General features: G+C 45.6%; 1 protein-coding gene across 1 annotated transcript in view; it reads left to right on the top strand.

Moving 5' to 3' along the window:
* KIAA1324L (KIAA1324 like) overlaps positions 1 to 2,727 on the top strand; it is an 80,056-nt gene extending 77,329 nt beyond the window's left edge. Inside the window, exon 22 of the mRNA XM_030216604.1 lies at positions 1,598 to 2,727. Within this exon, the coding sequence (XP_030072464.1) occupies positions 1,598 to 1,639 (42 nt within the window). The 3' untranslated portion in view covers positions 1,640 to 2,727. The remainder of the gene's footprint in view (positions 1 to 1,597) is intronic.
* The last annotated feature ends 11,312 nt before the right edge of the window (positions 2,728 to 14,039 follow it).

Here is a 14,039-nt window from a genome sequence, read left to right as displayed (position 1 = left end):
ACATGGAATGTTGCTGTTCCACTAGGGCCCTTGCAGATCACCAATGTGGCCGCGCAGGCTTCTGCTTCTGTGAGTCTGACATCCTGCACGTACGTGCAGGAGCTGCCTGTGCCTGAAGTGGGAATCAAACTCAGTTCCCCAGGACCAAAGTCCACCACCCTAACCACTAGGCCACTCCTAGTGGGGACAGTCTCGAATAGTTCCTTTTAGAGACTATGGGCTGGAGTGGAGAAGTCCACTGGTATAAGTGTACCTGCTTGTATACTAAGTGAAGGAAAGCTTCTGCCTGGGGAATTTACACAGCTATTTATTTAAATGGCTGAATTCCTCTGATTACTGTCCACTCTGTCTGTGTCCTTTTCAGAAACATGAAAGAAAGTTACATATTTTCTTTAGTTTCTTCCGTTTGTGAGACTTTTTTCACATGTAAAACATTGTAAATTTATGTCTCTGACACATCCCCTATAAGTCTTGGGGCGGTATACCCTTAGCATATCTGGTTTAGACCAGAAGCAATACAGCTGGGCCAGTCTTAGCAATTGCAGGGCCCTGTGCAGACCAGTTCAGAGGGGCCCGTGCTCGCCTCCGCGCCCGCCACCATAAGCCATAATTTATCAGAGTTTAAAAGGAGGTTTAGAGCTCTCGGAACCCTACCTCACCCTGTACCTTGATGTGCATTCACCACGTTCCAGTAGAGAGCGGCAGACAGTGGCAGCGGTTTTCATATGTCAGCTGTCGAGCCCACAGCCTCCTCGCTGCTGCGTCCCGCCCTTGCGAAAGCAGAAAGTGACATCAAAAGGGGGCGGGGCGTAGCAGTAAGTAGGCTCTGGGCTTGACAGCTGATGAGATATGAAATTTGCTGCCGCTGCCTGATGCTCTGTACTGAAATGTGGATGCACTTGAAGGTACGGAGCAGGGAGGTGTTCCGAGACAGGAGGACAGACGTGCCAGAGATGTGGGGCCCCTAGGAACGCGAGGCCCTTTGCGACCGTCCCTGTCATCCCTGCCTGAGACCGGCCGTGCAATACAGGGCAAAATGACTTGTCCATATTCCCTGAATCTGAGCTCACTATCCCATGGCTGCCAAGTTAACAATTGTAAGACAGAGACTTTTTGGATTTGTATCTCAGTTGTCCCTGATTCTACCCGTTGAAATCAGCACTGGCTGTTCCATAATGCACCGAGATAGGATTGTCAGAGATCCAGGACTGGCCAGAAAGCTCCCTCCCGGAACTGGGTAACTTGGCAGCTCTCCAGCTCTAGCCATTAAGCCACTCCATTTGAGGCTTGTGCTTGTCTAGTCCCGATGCTCACTCACAAACATTTACTACCACCACGCCCGAGGTACATTTCCCTTCTACTTCTGAAGAGGTGGAAGGTTGGGGAAAGGCCATGAGGGGGGGGGGGGAGAGAAGGGAAGTAAATGGGGGTTAGTGGTAGTGGGGGTCACGAATGTATGTTTACCTAGTGTTGTATGTTAATCTGGCTCTGGCAGCAGACAGGGAAAATGTGAACCTGGAGCTGTTTTTTTGATCTGCAAGAGGTGGAATTTGAGATTTCAGTGTAATTATTAATGTGCGTTTCTTTTCTACTGCAGGAAACTGGACTGCATGAACTACAAAGGGACCGTAACATTTAACTCAGGAAGAGAACTGTCCTCACTCTGCACTTTGTGTTTTAACTGCTCATTGCTTGTGCCTGTTTTATGATTTTCTTGGGTACTTTTCCGGCTCTTTCCTTGTCCATGTGTGCTCTGGGAGGCTCGCAATATTTTTCATAAGGTTTGCTGGCTCCCTCACCGGTGACTTTTCCGTTAAAATGTTGATGTCGCACTGTAGTGAGAGTTATGGCTGATTAACAACCCCCAAACACATTGTGGCTTTGATTTAAATTAAGAATATGAAGTTAAATTTCAAGTTGTTTTAATTTTTTTTTTCTTTTCAAGTGAAACGATTTGTTGGATATCAACTGCCTCGCATCCAGCAAAATCATACTTGTGGAATTTCTGCTCCAGTACAAAACTAGAAGACTGGGATGCAGTCACATAACCATCTCCCCTGTTTACTTAGCCGCTCTAGCAGAGCTGCCAAGGGGGGTCAGCCTCCCCGAGCGGGAGATTTAGGGCCTGCCAATAGCTCCACCCCCAACTTGCAGATAACTCCGCCCCAACCTGCCCATAGCTCTGACCAGCCCACTCATAGCTCTGCCTAGAACTGCCACAGCTCCGCCCAGAACCACCCGCAGCTCCACCCACAACCACCCCAGTTCTGCCCCGGCACAGCCTCCTTTTCCAGCGACAGCAGGAAACACCTTGTAAAACAGCATTTCCTGCTGCTGCGAGACCAGCGGCAGCAGGAGATGACGTTTAATGAAGGTATTTCCTGCTGTCCCTGGAAAGTGGAAACGGAGCTGTTCAGCGGGAGATCCCGGCACTCCGGTGGGAGATGACTCGCAAAAGCGGGAGACTCGGCAGGTCTGTGCTAGTGGCTGCCGCACGGCTGTGTTAGCATTACTGTGCGGCTTTGTAAACAGGCAAAACTTCAAACTCATTGCTGTTTGATTATCATCACCCCCCCCCCCCCCACTAAGAATTATACATTTCTCTGCTTGTCAGACCAGTGACCACAGGACTGGCTGAATTCAGCCTTTAGAAACCTACTTGCAAGTTTGAAAGCGCTGCCGTTTGAAGCTCCAGTGAAGTCAGGTTTGTGGCATTTGATAGGATAACAAATGTGTTTAATTTTCACATTGGGGTGATGTTTACATACTTATGTTCAAGTAAATCATTTGATTGGAGCAGACAGTTGCATCGATCCAGGGGTCCAGAGCCTGATTTTCAAATGAAATGGACTGTTTTGCTGTGAGGCAACCAGTTACTGGAAGCTTCTGTGAAGACATGAGCTTTTTTTCCTTTTCTGCATTTCTAAATTAGCATCTCTTTGAGAAAGTGTAGGAGTATGATTTTGCTGGGAACATTTTTTGGTATTTTCATTAAGGAAGGGGGTGGTGTACATTTTTGTTTTGATACATGTTCTGAGAAGTTAATTTTGTCAGGAAGTCACAATTTTGGTAGTACTAAGTGTATAGAACAGCTGTACATGTTTGGATTTTTTTTGTATATTTTGTACTGTATTTTTGCACATCCTATGACTTTTTTTTAAAATTGACGATATTTGGTCTTGATTAACAGCATTGTTAATTTAGTAAATATAAATTACTTTGGAAATTCTGTGATCAGCTGTTTTTTTATTTCACCAATGTAGAGCTGAGGATTTAAAATTAATCAGGTCAGAATGTATAATAAAACAGAAGTATATTTTAAACGTGTATCAAATGCTTCTTGCATTGTCCCCCTTCTGTGGATGGAATTCTTTGCACAAGATCCTTTTCGTAGGGGTGTTTCCAATTCTCCGCTGGCAGCCTGTGTGGCAGGGGCGTAGCCAGATGGTCAAATTTGGGAGGGCCTGAGCTCAAGGTGGGTGAGCATCGAATTCAAATCCCCCCCCAATCCTCCTCTGGTTTGCTCCTCTCTCCACCCTTCCCTGCCCACAGACCCCAAATACTAAATAGTTGAGCAGGCGGGGATCCCCAAACCCTGCTTCCTGAAGATTTCCTCTTCCTCCTCGAGCAGCCAGCACTCTTCCAAACGGCAGCCGGCAGCACTTGCCTCAAACTGATGCTGCAACCGGCTTGTTGTGCATGCTCAGTGCTTATGCATGTGCGAAAACTGAGCATGTGCAGAAGGGCCGGTCTCCAGGCAAGTGCCGCTGGCTGACATTTGGAAGAGCGCTGGTGCCCAAGGAGAGAGAATCTTCAGCTGGCAAGGTTTGGGGATCCCCACCAGCCACAGCAAGAGTGTCACAATTTTGGGCGGGCCTGAGTCCAAAGTGGCCCACCTGTGACTACGCCACTGCTGTGTGGTCCTGGCTGTGCTTTTAATCAGGTAAAGCTAATTAGTATGCATTCCCTTCTTCTACCACTGGACTTGTGGTCCCATTATATTGAATAGATTTGAAATGCCTTAATTCTGAAGAAAAATAGCTAATAAAGTAGGTTAAAACATGTGTTCTTCTTCTTCTTAAAGTCCCAGAGGACAGAGATCATTGCACATCAGTGGAGAGGCTTGTTAACTAATTAAGTTGCACGGGCAGATCCAGAACACGACAGGATTTGCGTGCGCAACTTGTCACGCTGTATAGAATTGGGAGGATAGTGTGCAACTGGGCGGGGCAGTAGGTGGCGAAAGGGTGTGCTCAGGATTTGGTGTTAGCATGCAGAATTTCCCACACAATAACTTGCAAAATTTGATGTTTAATGCAGAGGCGTTAGCACCTCCAGGTTCTAATGAATGCACGCTAATTACACCGTTAGTGTGTGACTGTAATAGCCAACATGCTGGGAATATCCCACACTCTGGCATGCTAGTCTTGCTGTTATTGCACAGTACTTTTGAAAACCAAGCTGTATTAACAGCAGATTTGAGTGCCCTTCAGGAAAAGGACTCGCCTTAATGTCTGCTAAGTTGATTCAGGTCAATTAGCATGCATTAAAAAGTTTAAACTGGTATTAAAAATGTTTATTAAAAGAAATGTGTGAAGCCAGTTGAAAAAGACCCCAAAATCAAGGGAAAAACCCAAACAATCCAAAAATGAGCAGAAAAACGTTTGCCTAAACGAAGCTCTAGTAAAGCTTGAGAAATGCTATTTCCCCTATGATAACGCACTAACCAAAGTCTTTGTTCTGCATCAAGGAAAAGGTTAATTTGATGCAGAGCCGGGATGGTGGTTAGTGATGTTCCTCTGAACGGATGTTCATTAGTCAAAGCAGTCTGCTTGCTTATTAAATTTTAGTGAGCCGTCTTTTTAATGCTACAAAATGTTATTGAGTCTGTGAGGGAGAGATGTAATATTTTTACCATAAGTAACACATAGATTCTTTGTGGTCGGCATCATTTCTCAGTCAGTTCTGCCTTTCGATGTTTTGAATGCATCGATTTTCACGGCACAGTATGGTACAATGAAATCTGGCAAGATTGCAAATGAAAACAAATTGAAAAGTTTCCCCTTTTCTCCATTTGCATGGCTGCGGGGGAGCTGGTTGTCAAGCTTTAGTAAAGTGGTTTTGTGTGCATAATTCTCTCTGTTTTCAGTGTGTGGGGTGGAGTATGTTCAGAGGGAAGAAGATGCTGGTGGAGTCTGGTGTGTGTTGTCTGTGCATGTGGACTGCTTATACGGTGTGTGCATGTGTGTGTGGTGAGTGGCACATGGATGAAACGAGCATAGGAGGGTTAACATTCCCGCTCCACCACTTCTGGTAGTGGGTACTGGCTTATTGGAACACATAGGGGTATGTTTACTAAGGTGTGTTAGCGTTTCTAATGCGCCTTTAAAGTTAAGGCGCATTAAACACTAATGCGCCTATACATTTCTATGGGCGTGTTAGCGTTTAACGCGCGTAAACTATTTACACACGTTAAAAATGCTAACGTACCTTAGTAAACATAGGCAATAGTTTTGTTGACTCTTACCCTAGCTGAGATAATATTTAGCCATTTCTCTGACCTCATGTGCACCTTTCGTTCAATTAGTCACCTTATTTTCTTACTCACTTACCTATCTATTATTATTATTTGTTACATTTGTATCCCACATTTTCCCACCTATTTGTAGGCTCAATGTGGCTTACATAGTACCGGAGAGGCGTTTGCAGGCTCCGGTGTAAACAAATACAAAGTCCAGGTTTCATCTTTGCTTATAGCCTACGCTCTTTATTAAAATGTTTTATTATGTACTAGCCGTTAAGCCCTTTAAAACGGGTGAGATTTCCAGCTACCCTCCTCGCCGCCGCTCCCTCCCCCTCCGTGCCGGGCCCCCTGCACTGACCTGACAGCGCCTCTCACCACCGTGTGAAAGAGCTGCAGCCAGCAGCAGATCGCTTTGCTGCTGCCTGCAACGCTTCCACACGGAGGTGAGAGGCGCTGTCAGGTCAGTGCAGGGGGCCCGATACGGAGGGGGCGGGAGCGGCGGCGGGATGGGTGGGAGGGTGGAGGTTGGTGCGCGCGATGTTCGTTTCCAAGCGGCAGTCCGACAGTCCGACTCCGTTTCCCTCTCTGTTCTGCCCTCTGAAGTCATCACGTCTTGACGCTAGGGCGGGACAGAGAGGGAAGTCTCTACTGCGCATTTGCAGGTGAGTCAGTCACTTGATTGTGTTATTTTTATTTTTGTTACATTTGTACCCCGCACTTTTTCCCACTCATGGCAGGCTCAATGCGGCAGGCAATGGAGGGTTAAGTGACTTGTCCAGAGTCACAAGGGGCTGCCTGTGCCTGAAGTGGGAATCCAACTCAGTTCCTCAGTTCCCCAGGACCAAAGTCCACCACCCTAACCACTAGGCCACTCCTCCACTGTTGCTACTATTTGAGATTCTACATGGAATGTTGCTATTCCACGAGCAACATTCCATGTAGAAGTCGGCCCTTGCAGATCACCAATGTGGCCGCGCAGGCTTCTGCTTCTGTGAGTCTGATGTCGTGCACGTACGTGCAGGACGTCAGACTCACAGAAACAGAAGCCTGCGCAGCCTTCTACATGGAATGTTGCTAGTGGAATAGCAACATTCCATGTAGAATCTCCAATCGTAGCAACATTCCATGTAGAATCTCCAATAGTATCTATTTTATTTTTGTTACATTTGTACCCTGCGCTTTCCCACTCATGGCAGGCTCATTGCGGCTTACATGGGGCAATGGAGGGTTAAGTGACTTGCTCAGAGTCACAAGGAGCTGCCTGTGCCTGAAGTGGGAATCAAACTCAGTTCCCCAGGACCAAAGTCCACCACCCTAACCACTAGGCCACTCCTCCACTGTTGCTACTATAACCACTAGGCCACTCCTCCACTGTTGCTACTATTTGAGATTCTACATGGAATGTTGCTATTCCACGAGCAACATTCCATGTAGAAGTCGGCCCTTGCAGATCACCAATGTGGCCGCGCAGGCTTCTGCTTCTGTGAGTCTGATGTCGTGCACGTACGTGCAGGACGTCAGACTCACAGAAACAGAAGCCTGCGCAGCCTTCTACATGGAATGTTGCTAGTGGAATAGCAACATTCCATGTAGAATCTCCAATCGTAGCAACATTCCATGTAGAATCTCCAATAGTATCTATTTTATTTTTGTTACATTTGTACCCTGCGCTTTCCCACTCATGGCAGGCTCATTGCGGCTTACATGGGGCAATGGAGGGTTAAGTGACTTGCCCAGAGTCACAAGGAGCTGCCTGTGCCTGAAGTGGGAATCGAACTCAGTTCCTCAGTTCCCCAGGACCAAAGTCCACCACCCTAACCACTAGGCCACTCCTCCATTGTAAGTAGTATACTGTAAAAAAGAAAAGTATAAATAGTGGATAAATCACATTACAGATGTACTCCAGGTTGTGAAATGAATAAACAAATATACATAACATTAAAATGTATTAAAAAAAAACTAAATAAAAAATGAATAATAGAAATTAAGATAAATATTAAACATATAAAAATAAATTCCCCTTATAAATGACTTGGTATATCTTTTATGGACTGGTTGAAGGTCAGGTTGGGAGTAGTGAAGTTAGGAGGGCTGCACGGAATGCACATGTCTCAGTCAATAAATCAATCCACACGGTTTAATATGTTCATATTTGTGGAGGGTTTACTGAACTTGGATAGCCAAGTAACAAGTGTAATGTCACCAACAACTATTGATACTACTTGTATATTCCAGTAATGATAACCAAAGTAAGAGGTAACACTGCTACTTATCATGGTCCTCTAGGGTCTTCATCCTTATTCTTTCCTATTTTCAGTATCAAGGTTTGGTGGGTTCCTTATTCATTGGACTCATGCTCCACACCGCCTCTCAGTGGAAATCTCCCTCTCTTAGTCTCTCTAGAGCCTCTAGAGTCTTTGTAGGCTGTTCCTTCTCCTCTGGAACACAGCTTCTGGGATCTGTGGATGATCATTGATCTTGAGTTCTCATTGTATGAACGTCGGCCTTCCTTATTCTTTCCTACTTTCAGTATCAAGGTCTGGTGGGTTCCTTATTCATTGGACTCATGCTCCACACCACCTCTCAGTGGAAATCTCCCTCTCTTAGTCTCTCTAGAGCCTCTAGAGTCTTTGTAGGCTGTTCCTTCTCCTCTGGAACGCAGCTTCTGGGATCTGTGGATGGTCATGGCTTGATCTTGAGTTCTCATTGTATGAATGTCGGCCTTCCTTATTCTTTCCTACTTTCAGTATCAAGGTCTGGTGGGTTCCTTATTCATTGGACTCATGCTCCACACCGCCTCTCAGTGGAAATCTCCCTCTCTTAGTCTCTCTAGAGCCTCTAGAGTCTTTGTAGGCTGTTCCTTCTCCTCTGGAACGCAGCTTCTGGGATCTGTGGATGGTCATGGCTTGATCTTGAGTTCTCTTTGTATGAACGTCGGCCTTCCTTATTCTTTCCTACTTTCAGTATCAAGGTCTGGTGGGTTCCTTATTCATTGGACTCATGCTCCACACCGCCTCTCAGTGGAAATCTCCCTCTCTTAGTCTCTCTAGAGCCTCTAGAGTCTTTGTTAGGCTGTTCCTTCTCCTCTGGAACGCAGCTTCTGGGATCTGTGGATGGTCATGGCTTGATCTTGAGTTCTCATTGTATGAACGTCGGCCTTCCTTATTCTTTCCTACTTTCAGTATCAAGGTCTGGTGGGTTCCTTATTCATTGGACTCATGCTCCACACCGCCTCTCAGTGGAAATCTCCCTCTTTTAGTCTCTCTAGAGCCTCTAGAGTCTTTGTAGGCTGTTCCTTTTCCTCTGGAACGCAGCTTCTGGGATCTGTGGATGGTCATGGCTTGATCTTGAGTTCTCATTGTATGAACGTCGGCCTTCCTTATTCTTTCCTACTTTCAGTATCAAGGTCTGGTGGGTTCCTTATTCATTGGACTCACGCTCCACACCGCCTCTCAGTGGAAATCTCCCTCTCTTAGTCTCTCTAGAGCCTCTAGAGTCTTTGTAGGCTGTTCCTTCTCCTCTGGAACGCAGCATCTGGGATCTGTGGATGGTCATGGCTTGATCTTGAGTTCTCATTGTATGAACGTCGGCCTTCCTTATTCTTTCCTACTTTCAGTATCAAGGTCTGGTGGGTTCCTTATTCATTGGACTCATGCTCCAAACTGCCTCTCAGTGGAAATCTCCCTCTCTTAGTCTCTCTAGAGCCTCTAGAGTCTTTGTAGGCTGTTCCTTCTCCTCTGGAACGCAGCTTCTGGGATCTGTGGATGGTCATGGCTTGATCTTGAGTTCTCATTGTATGAATGTCGGCCTTCCTTATTCTTTCCTACTTTCAGTATCAAGGTCTGGTGGGTTCCTTATTCATTGGACTCATGCTCCACACCGCCTCTCAGTGGAAATCTCCCTCTCTTAGTCTCTCTAGAGCCTCTAGAGTCTTTGTAGGCTGTTCCTTCTCCTCTGGAACGCAGCATCTGGGATCTGTGGATGGTCATGGCTTGATCTTGAGTTCTCATTGTATGAACGTCGGCCTTCCTTATTCTTTCCTACTTTCAGTATCAAGGTCTGGTGGGTTCCTTATTCATTGGACTCATGCTCCACACCACCTCTCAGTGGAAATCTCCCTCGCTTAGTCTCTCTAGAGCCTCTAGAGTCTTTGTAGGCTGTTCCTTCTCCTCTGGAATGCAGCTTCTGGGATCTGTGGATGGTCATGGCTTGATCTTGAGTTCTCATTGTATGAACGTCGGCCTTCCTTATTCTTTCCTACTTTCAGTATCAAGGTCTGGTGGGTTCCTTATTCATTGGACTCATGCTCCACACCGCCTGTCAGTGGAAATCTCCCTCTCTTAGTCTCTCTAGAGCCTCTAGAATCTTTGTAGGCTGTTCCTTCTCCTCTGGAACGCAGCTTCTGGGATCTGTGGATGGTCATGGCTTGATCTTCAGTTCTCCTTCTCATTGTATGAACATGGGCTGGAAAGCTGATTTCCCTGTTCCAACTTTACCCTCTAACGAGTATAGCAGCTTTTCAGGCTCTGGTACTTGCTTCTCCTTTGTTCCCTCCTGCTGGTGCTCTGGTCTGAGTGGTCAAGGAGCTTCTCTTTCTGTTAAGTAGATGGACTTTGTTTTTGGTTCCAGTCACCTGCCATTGTACGTGGATACTGTTGGAGGGCCAGGCTTGGCGCATACTTCACAAAAGACCCTTCCCTTGGATGGGTATTTGTAGGAGCCCAACTTGTCTTCCAAGGGCTGGATCCTCCCATGCTGTTAGTCAGGGAAAGCACAGTCCCTGTTCTGGAAGTTGCAGGGGGTTAGTGAAGGTTAGAATGCTGAAGGTTCTGGGACCGCAGCACAGGCAGAACCTCAGCCATCTCTGCGTCAGAAACTAGGTGGAACTGGAAAGCAGTCGATCGTAGTGGATTTCAGTACTAGAATCGGGTTCTTTTTGCATTTCCTTTTATTTCACTGTAGCCGTGAGAGGTTCTTGCCAGGTGATTGCTGAATTTTGGATAATTGCCAGTGATTTTTATTGTAAATGATGATGAAGCTTTCATCAAACTGCGGGTTGGCAAGGACTCTGAAAGAAACAATCTTGTTCAGGCCTATAGGGTCACTCGAGTAATTACAAACGAGAAGTGGCATAATTGCTGGCTAGCGTTGCCTAACAGAATGAGCTGTTTCCTGTAACTGGTTGTCCTCAAGCTTAAACTTATTTGTTGATTTAAGAACACTGTTTCTGGCACAACAGGCTTTTAATAATAAGAGAATGCAAGTAGGTGTGGGATATAAGAGTTCCTTACCTGTATACATCTGTATAAGGGTTTCTTATTTATCTTCCTTACCCTTTCATAAAATACACACTCTAATGTGCATATGGGATGCTGTGTTATCAGGATACAAATTATGTTGCACTGATAGAATGGATCTGATGGGGGTGGGGGGTTGCGCTGTGTTAAAGAGGGAATTGAGTCAAACAAAGTAAATGAGAGCATCACATAAGAATAGTCATACTGGGTCAGAACAATGGTTCATCCAGCCCAGTATCCTGCTTCCAGCAGTGGCCAATCCAGGTCACAAGTACCTGGCAGAAACCCAAACAGCAGCAACATTCCGGAATCCCAAAGAGTAGCAACTTTCCAGAACCCCAAAGGGTAACGAGATTCCAGAATCTCAAAAAGTAACAAGATTCTGGAATCCCAAAGAGTAGCAACATTCCGGAACCCCAAAGAGTAACAACATTCCGGAATCCCAAAGAGTAGCAACTTTCCAGAACCCCAAAGAGTAACGAGATTCCAGAATCCCAAAAAGTAACAAGATTCTGGAATCCCAAAGAGTAGCAACTTTCCAGAACCCCAAAGAGTAACAAGATTCTGGAATCACAAAGAGTAGCAACTTTCCAGAACCCCAAAGAGTAACGAGATTCCAGAATCCCAAAAAGTAACAAGATTCTGGAATCCCAAAGAGTAGCAACTTTCCAGAACCCCAAAGAGTAACGAGATTCCAGAATCCCAAAAAGTAACAAGATTCTGGAATCCCAAAGAGTAGCAACGTTCCATGCTACCAATCCCAGGGCAAACTGGCTTCTCCTCCTGCAGGATCTACAGACAGAAATGATCATGCTGAAACATTGAAATGCACCAGTACAGCAAAATGTTTTTTTTTTTTTAATAAATCGTTTGTGACGGTGCAAAAATACTGAGAATTTATATTCCACTCGTACAAGCATAACTGAAATTCATTTTGGAGAGCAAGAGCAGGTGTTGTGCCATGATTGAAAAACTAAAGTTTAACAGGAGCTGGTAGAGCATTTTTCTGTTATTAGTTACCAGACCTGCTGTAAGCTTCAAGATTCTTCCAGTCCCGACAAGACAGACAAGTCTTTGAGTTAAAATCAAGAACAGCGCAGCTGGGATGATTCAGAACAAGGTGGGTTATTAGACAGAATTACCAGGAGAACTGTATGAAATCAAATTTCAATTCTGTGTAAAAGACAGAGAGCGCGATTGGGGACATGAAGACAAATGGGCAACTTGCAAGAGGCATATTTTCAAAGCACTTAGCCTTCCAAAGTTCCGTAAAAACCTATGGAACTTTGGAAGGCTAAGTGCTTTGAAAATATGCCTCGTAAGACGGAGGGGCTGCATTTCAGCTGGCCGAGTTTATTCCAAAGCTAGCATTATCACTCGTGGATGGAGTTGTCATTCAGACCATTTCTAGGGTGGTATTATGTAGATTCATTTTATTCTTGTTGGGTGAAATATCTTCCTCAGTTGGTCAAAACTACCTGGCACTTACCCCCTTGTTTTGTCCCAAGCAAGTTTCCATTGTTCCATAGTTTTGGTTACAGTCCTACTGCTGATGGTTATTCCAGATGTCCATTACCCTCTAACTGCTGTTATAGATGTTATATCAAGGATTCATCATAATGCTATCACTAGTAGTACAAGATAATGAGGGGAGTAAAGCGGACAGATGTAAAGCGTTTGTTTACACTTTCAAACAACAACAAAACCAGGGGACACAAGATGAAGCTAGAATATGGTAGATTTACAACAAATAGGAGAAAGTTTTTCTTTACTCAGTGTGTAGTTAGACTCTGGAACTCGTTGCCGGAGAAAGTAGTGACAGCAGCTGGCCTTACGGAATTTAAAGGGGGTTTGGACAGATTCCTGAGGGAAAAGTCCATTGAACATTATTTGGGGGGGGGGGGGGGGGGTGGTTGCCGGGTTTTTGAAGCCTGGATTGGCTGCTGTCGGAGACAGGATGCTGGGCTTGATGGACCCTTGGTGTTTTCCCAGTATGGCGGTGCTTATGTACATGGGCTCCAGGGCAAGATTTTATTTTGAACCACCCATGCCACATTTTCTCCTTTTATCATTCCTAGGTTTTTCACTCGATATTTCCCCCACCAACGCCTAGTACTCTCACGCCAGGCTCCCCAGCCCCCCCATATCTGATGCGTTAATGTCACACTTCATCCCCTCTCCCCATAGTAGGTTCATTCCACAATTCCTTCCCCCATAACCAGTGTTCTCACACTACACCCTTACCAGTTCAGCTCTGAGTTCACATGGTAAGAAGGTGCTGTGAGCGGAGAGTCTTCCCATCAGCCTGTGCAAATGCACCACCCACTCTTACAAATTCCAGCAGTGTCTCCTGTACTGGGAGTCTTCAGGTTGAGGTTTATTTACATTTGGTACATTGCTGTAGGAAAAACCATCTCAATGCAGCCCCTCTGGTTGCTCTAAGGCAGAGCATGGCCCTGGCCGGCAGGGAGACATCCTCTGGCCCATGGCTTTCTTGGGTGATCATTGCCTTGTTCTGCTCCTTCCAGCAGCTACACGTGGAATATTTCAGACAGCAGGAGCACAGATGGAGGCTGGGGGCAGGTTGTGGTGGTCTCTAAGGAGAGAGGGAGCTTGGACACAGATGCTGCAGTGGCTCATGTGCAGGGTTGGTGATGAAGCCTTTGCTGTCCCTCTGCCTTGCTGCTGGTGTATTGGCGTCTCCTGTCCCTCAGGCTCTGACCTTCCTTCTCCAGGTCTGCGTTGAGGTGCACACACACACATCCTGGTGATCTCTTCTGCTATAGGAACCAGCACACTATACCAACAGAGACGCATGTCCGTGTTGGGGAGTGCATGAGCACCCTCACTTTGCAGCAAAGGTGCTGTCTGTCTGTCTATCTAGGTGAAGATGAAATTTGATACGCTTAAGTTCATGTTTAATGAAACATAGGCGATTTATGGTTCAGTTCTCTATGGTTTGGCTGCCATAAATATGTAGTTTGTATTTTAAAGTCTGGATTCATGAGCTGTTAGTGAGATTTGAATTTAATTTGTGTATGAATGACTTTTTTTTTTTTTTATTTATGCATGCTTTTAGCTACAGATGAAAAGGTGATAAATAATTGTGAGATAAATTCAGCAGCTTTTAACAGATTATTCTGGGCTGTGCTAGGCTGCTGCCTTGACAACATTCACTAATTCTTTAGAAGGTAGAGAATGAGGCAGTCCAATGTTAG

The sequence above is a fragment of the Microcaecilia unicolor genome, chromosome 10 (genome assembly GCF_901765095.1).
Source record: "Microcaecilia unicolor chromosome 10, aMicUni1.1, whole genome shotgun sequence".
NCBI classification, from domain to species: Eukaryota; Metazoa; Chordata; class Amphibia; order Gymnophiona; family Siphonopidae; genus Microcaecilia; species Microcaecilia unicolor.
The sequence above is the reverse complement of the archived record's forward strand: the minus strand, read 5'-3'. Positions and strand labels throughout refer to the sequence as shown.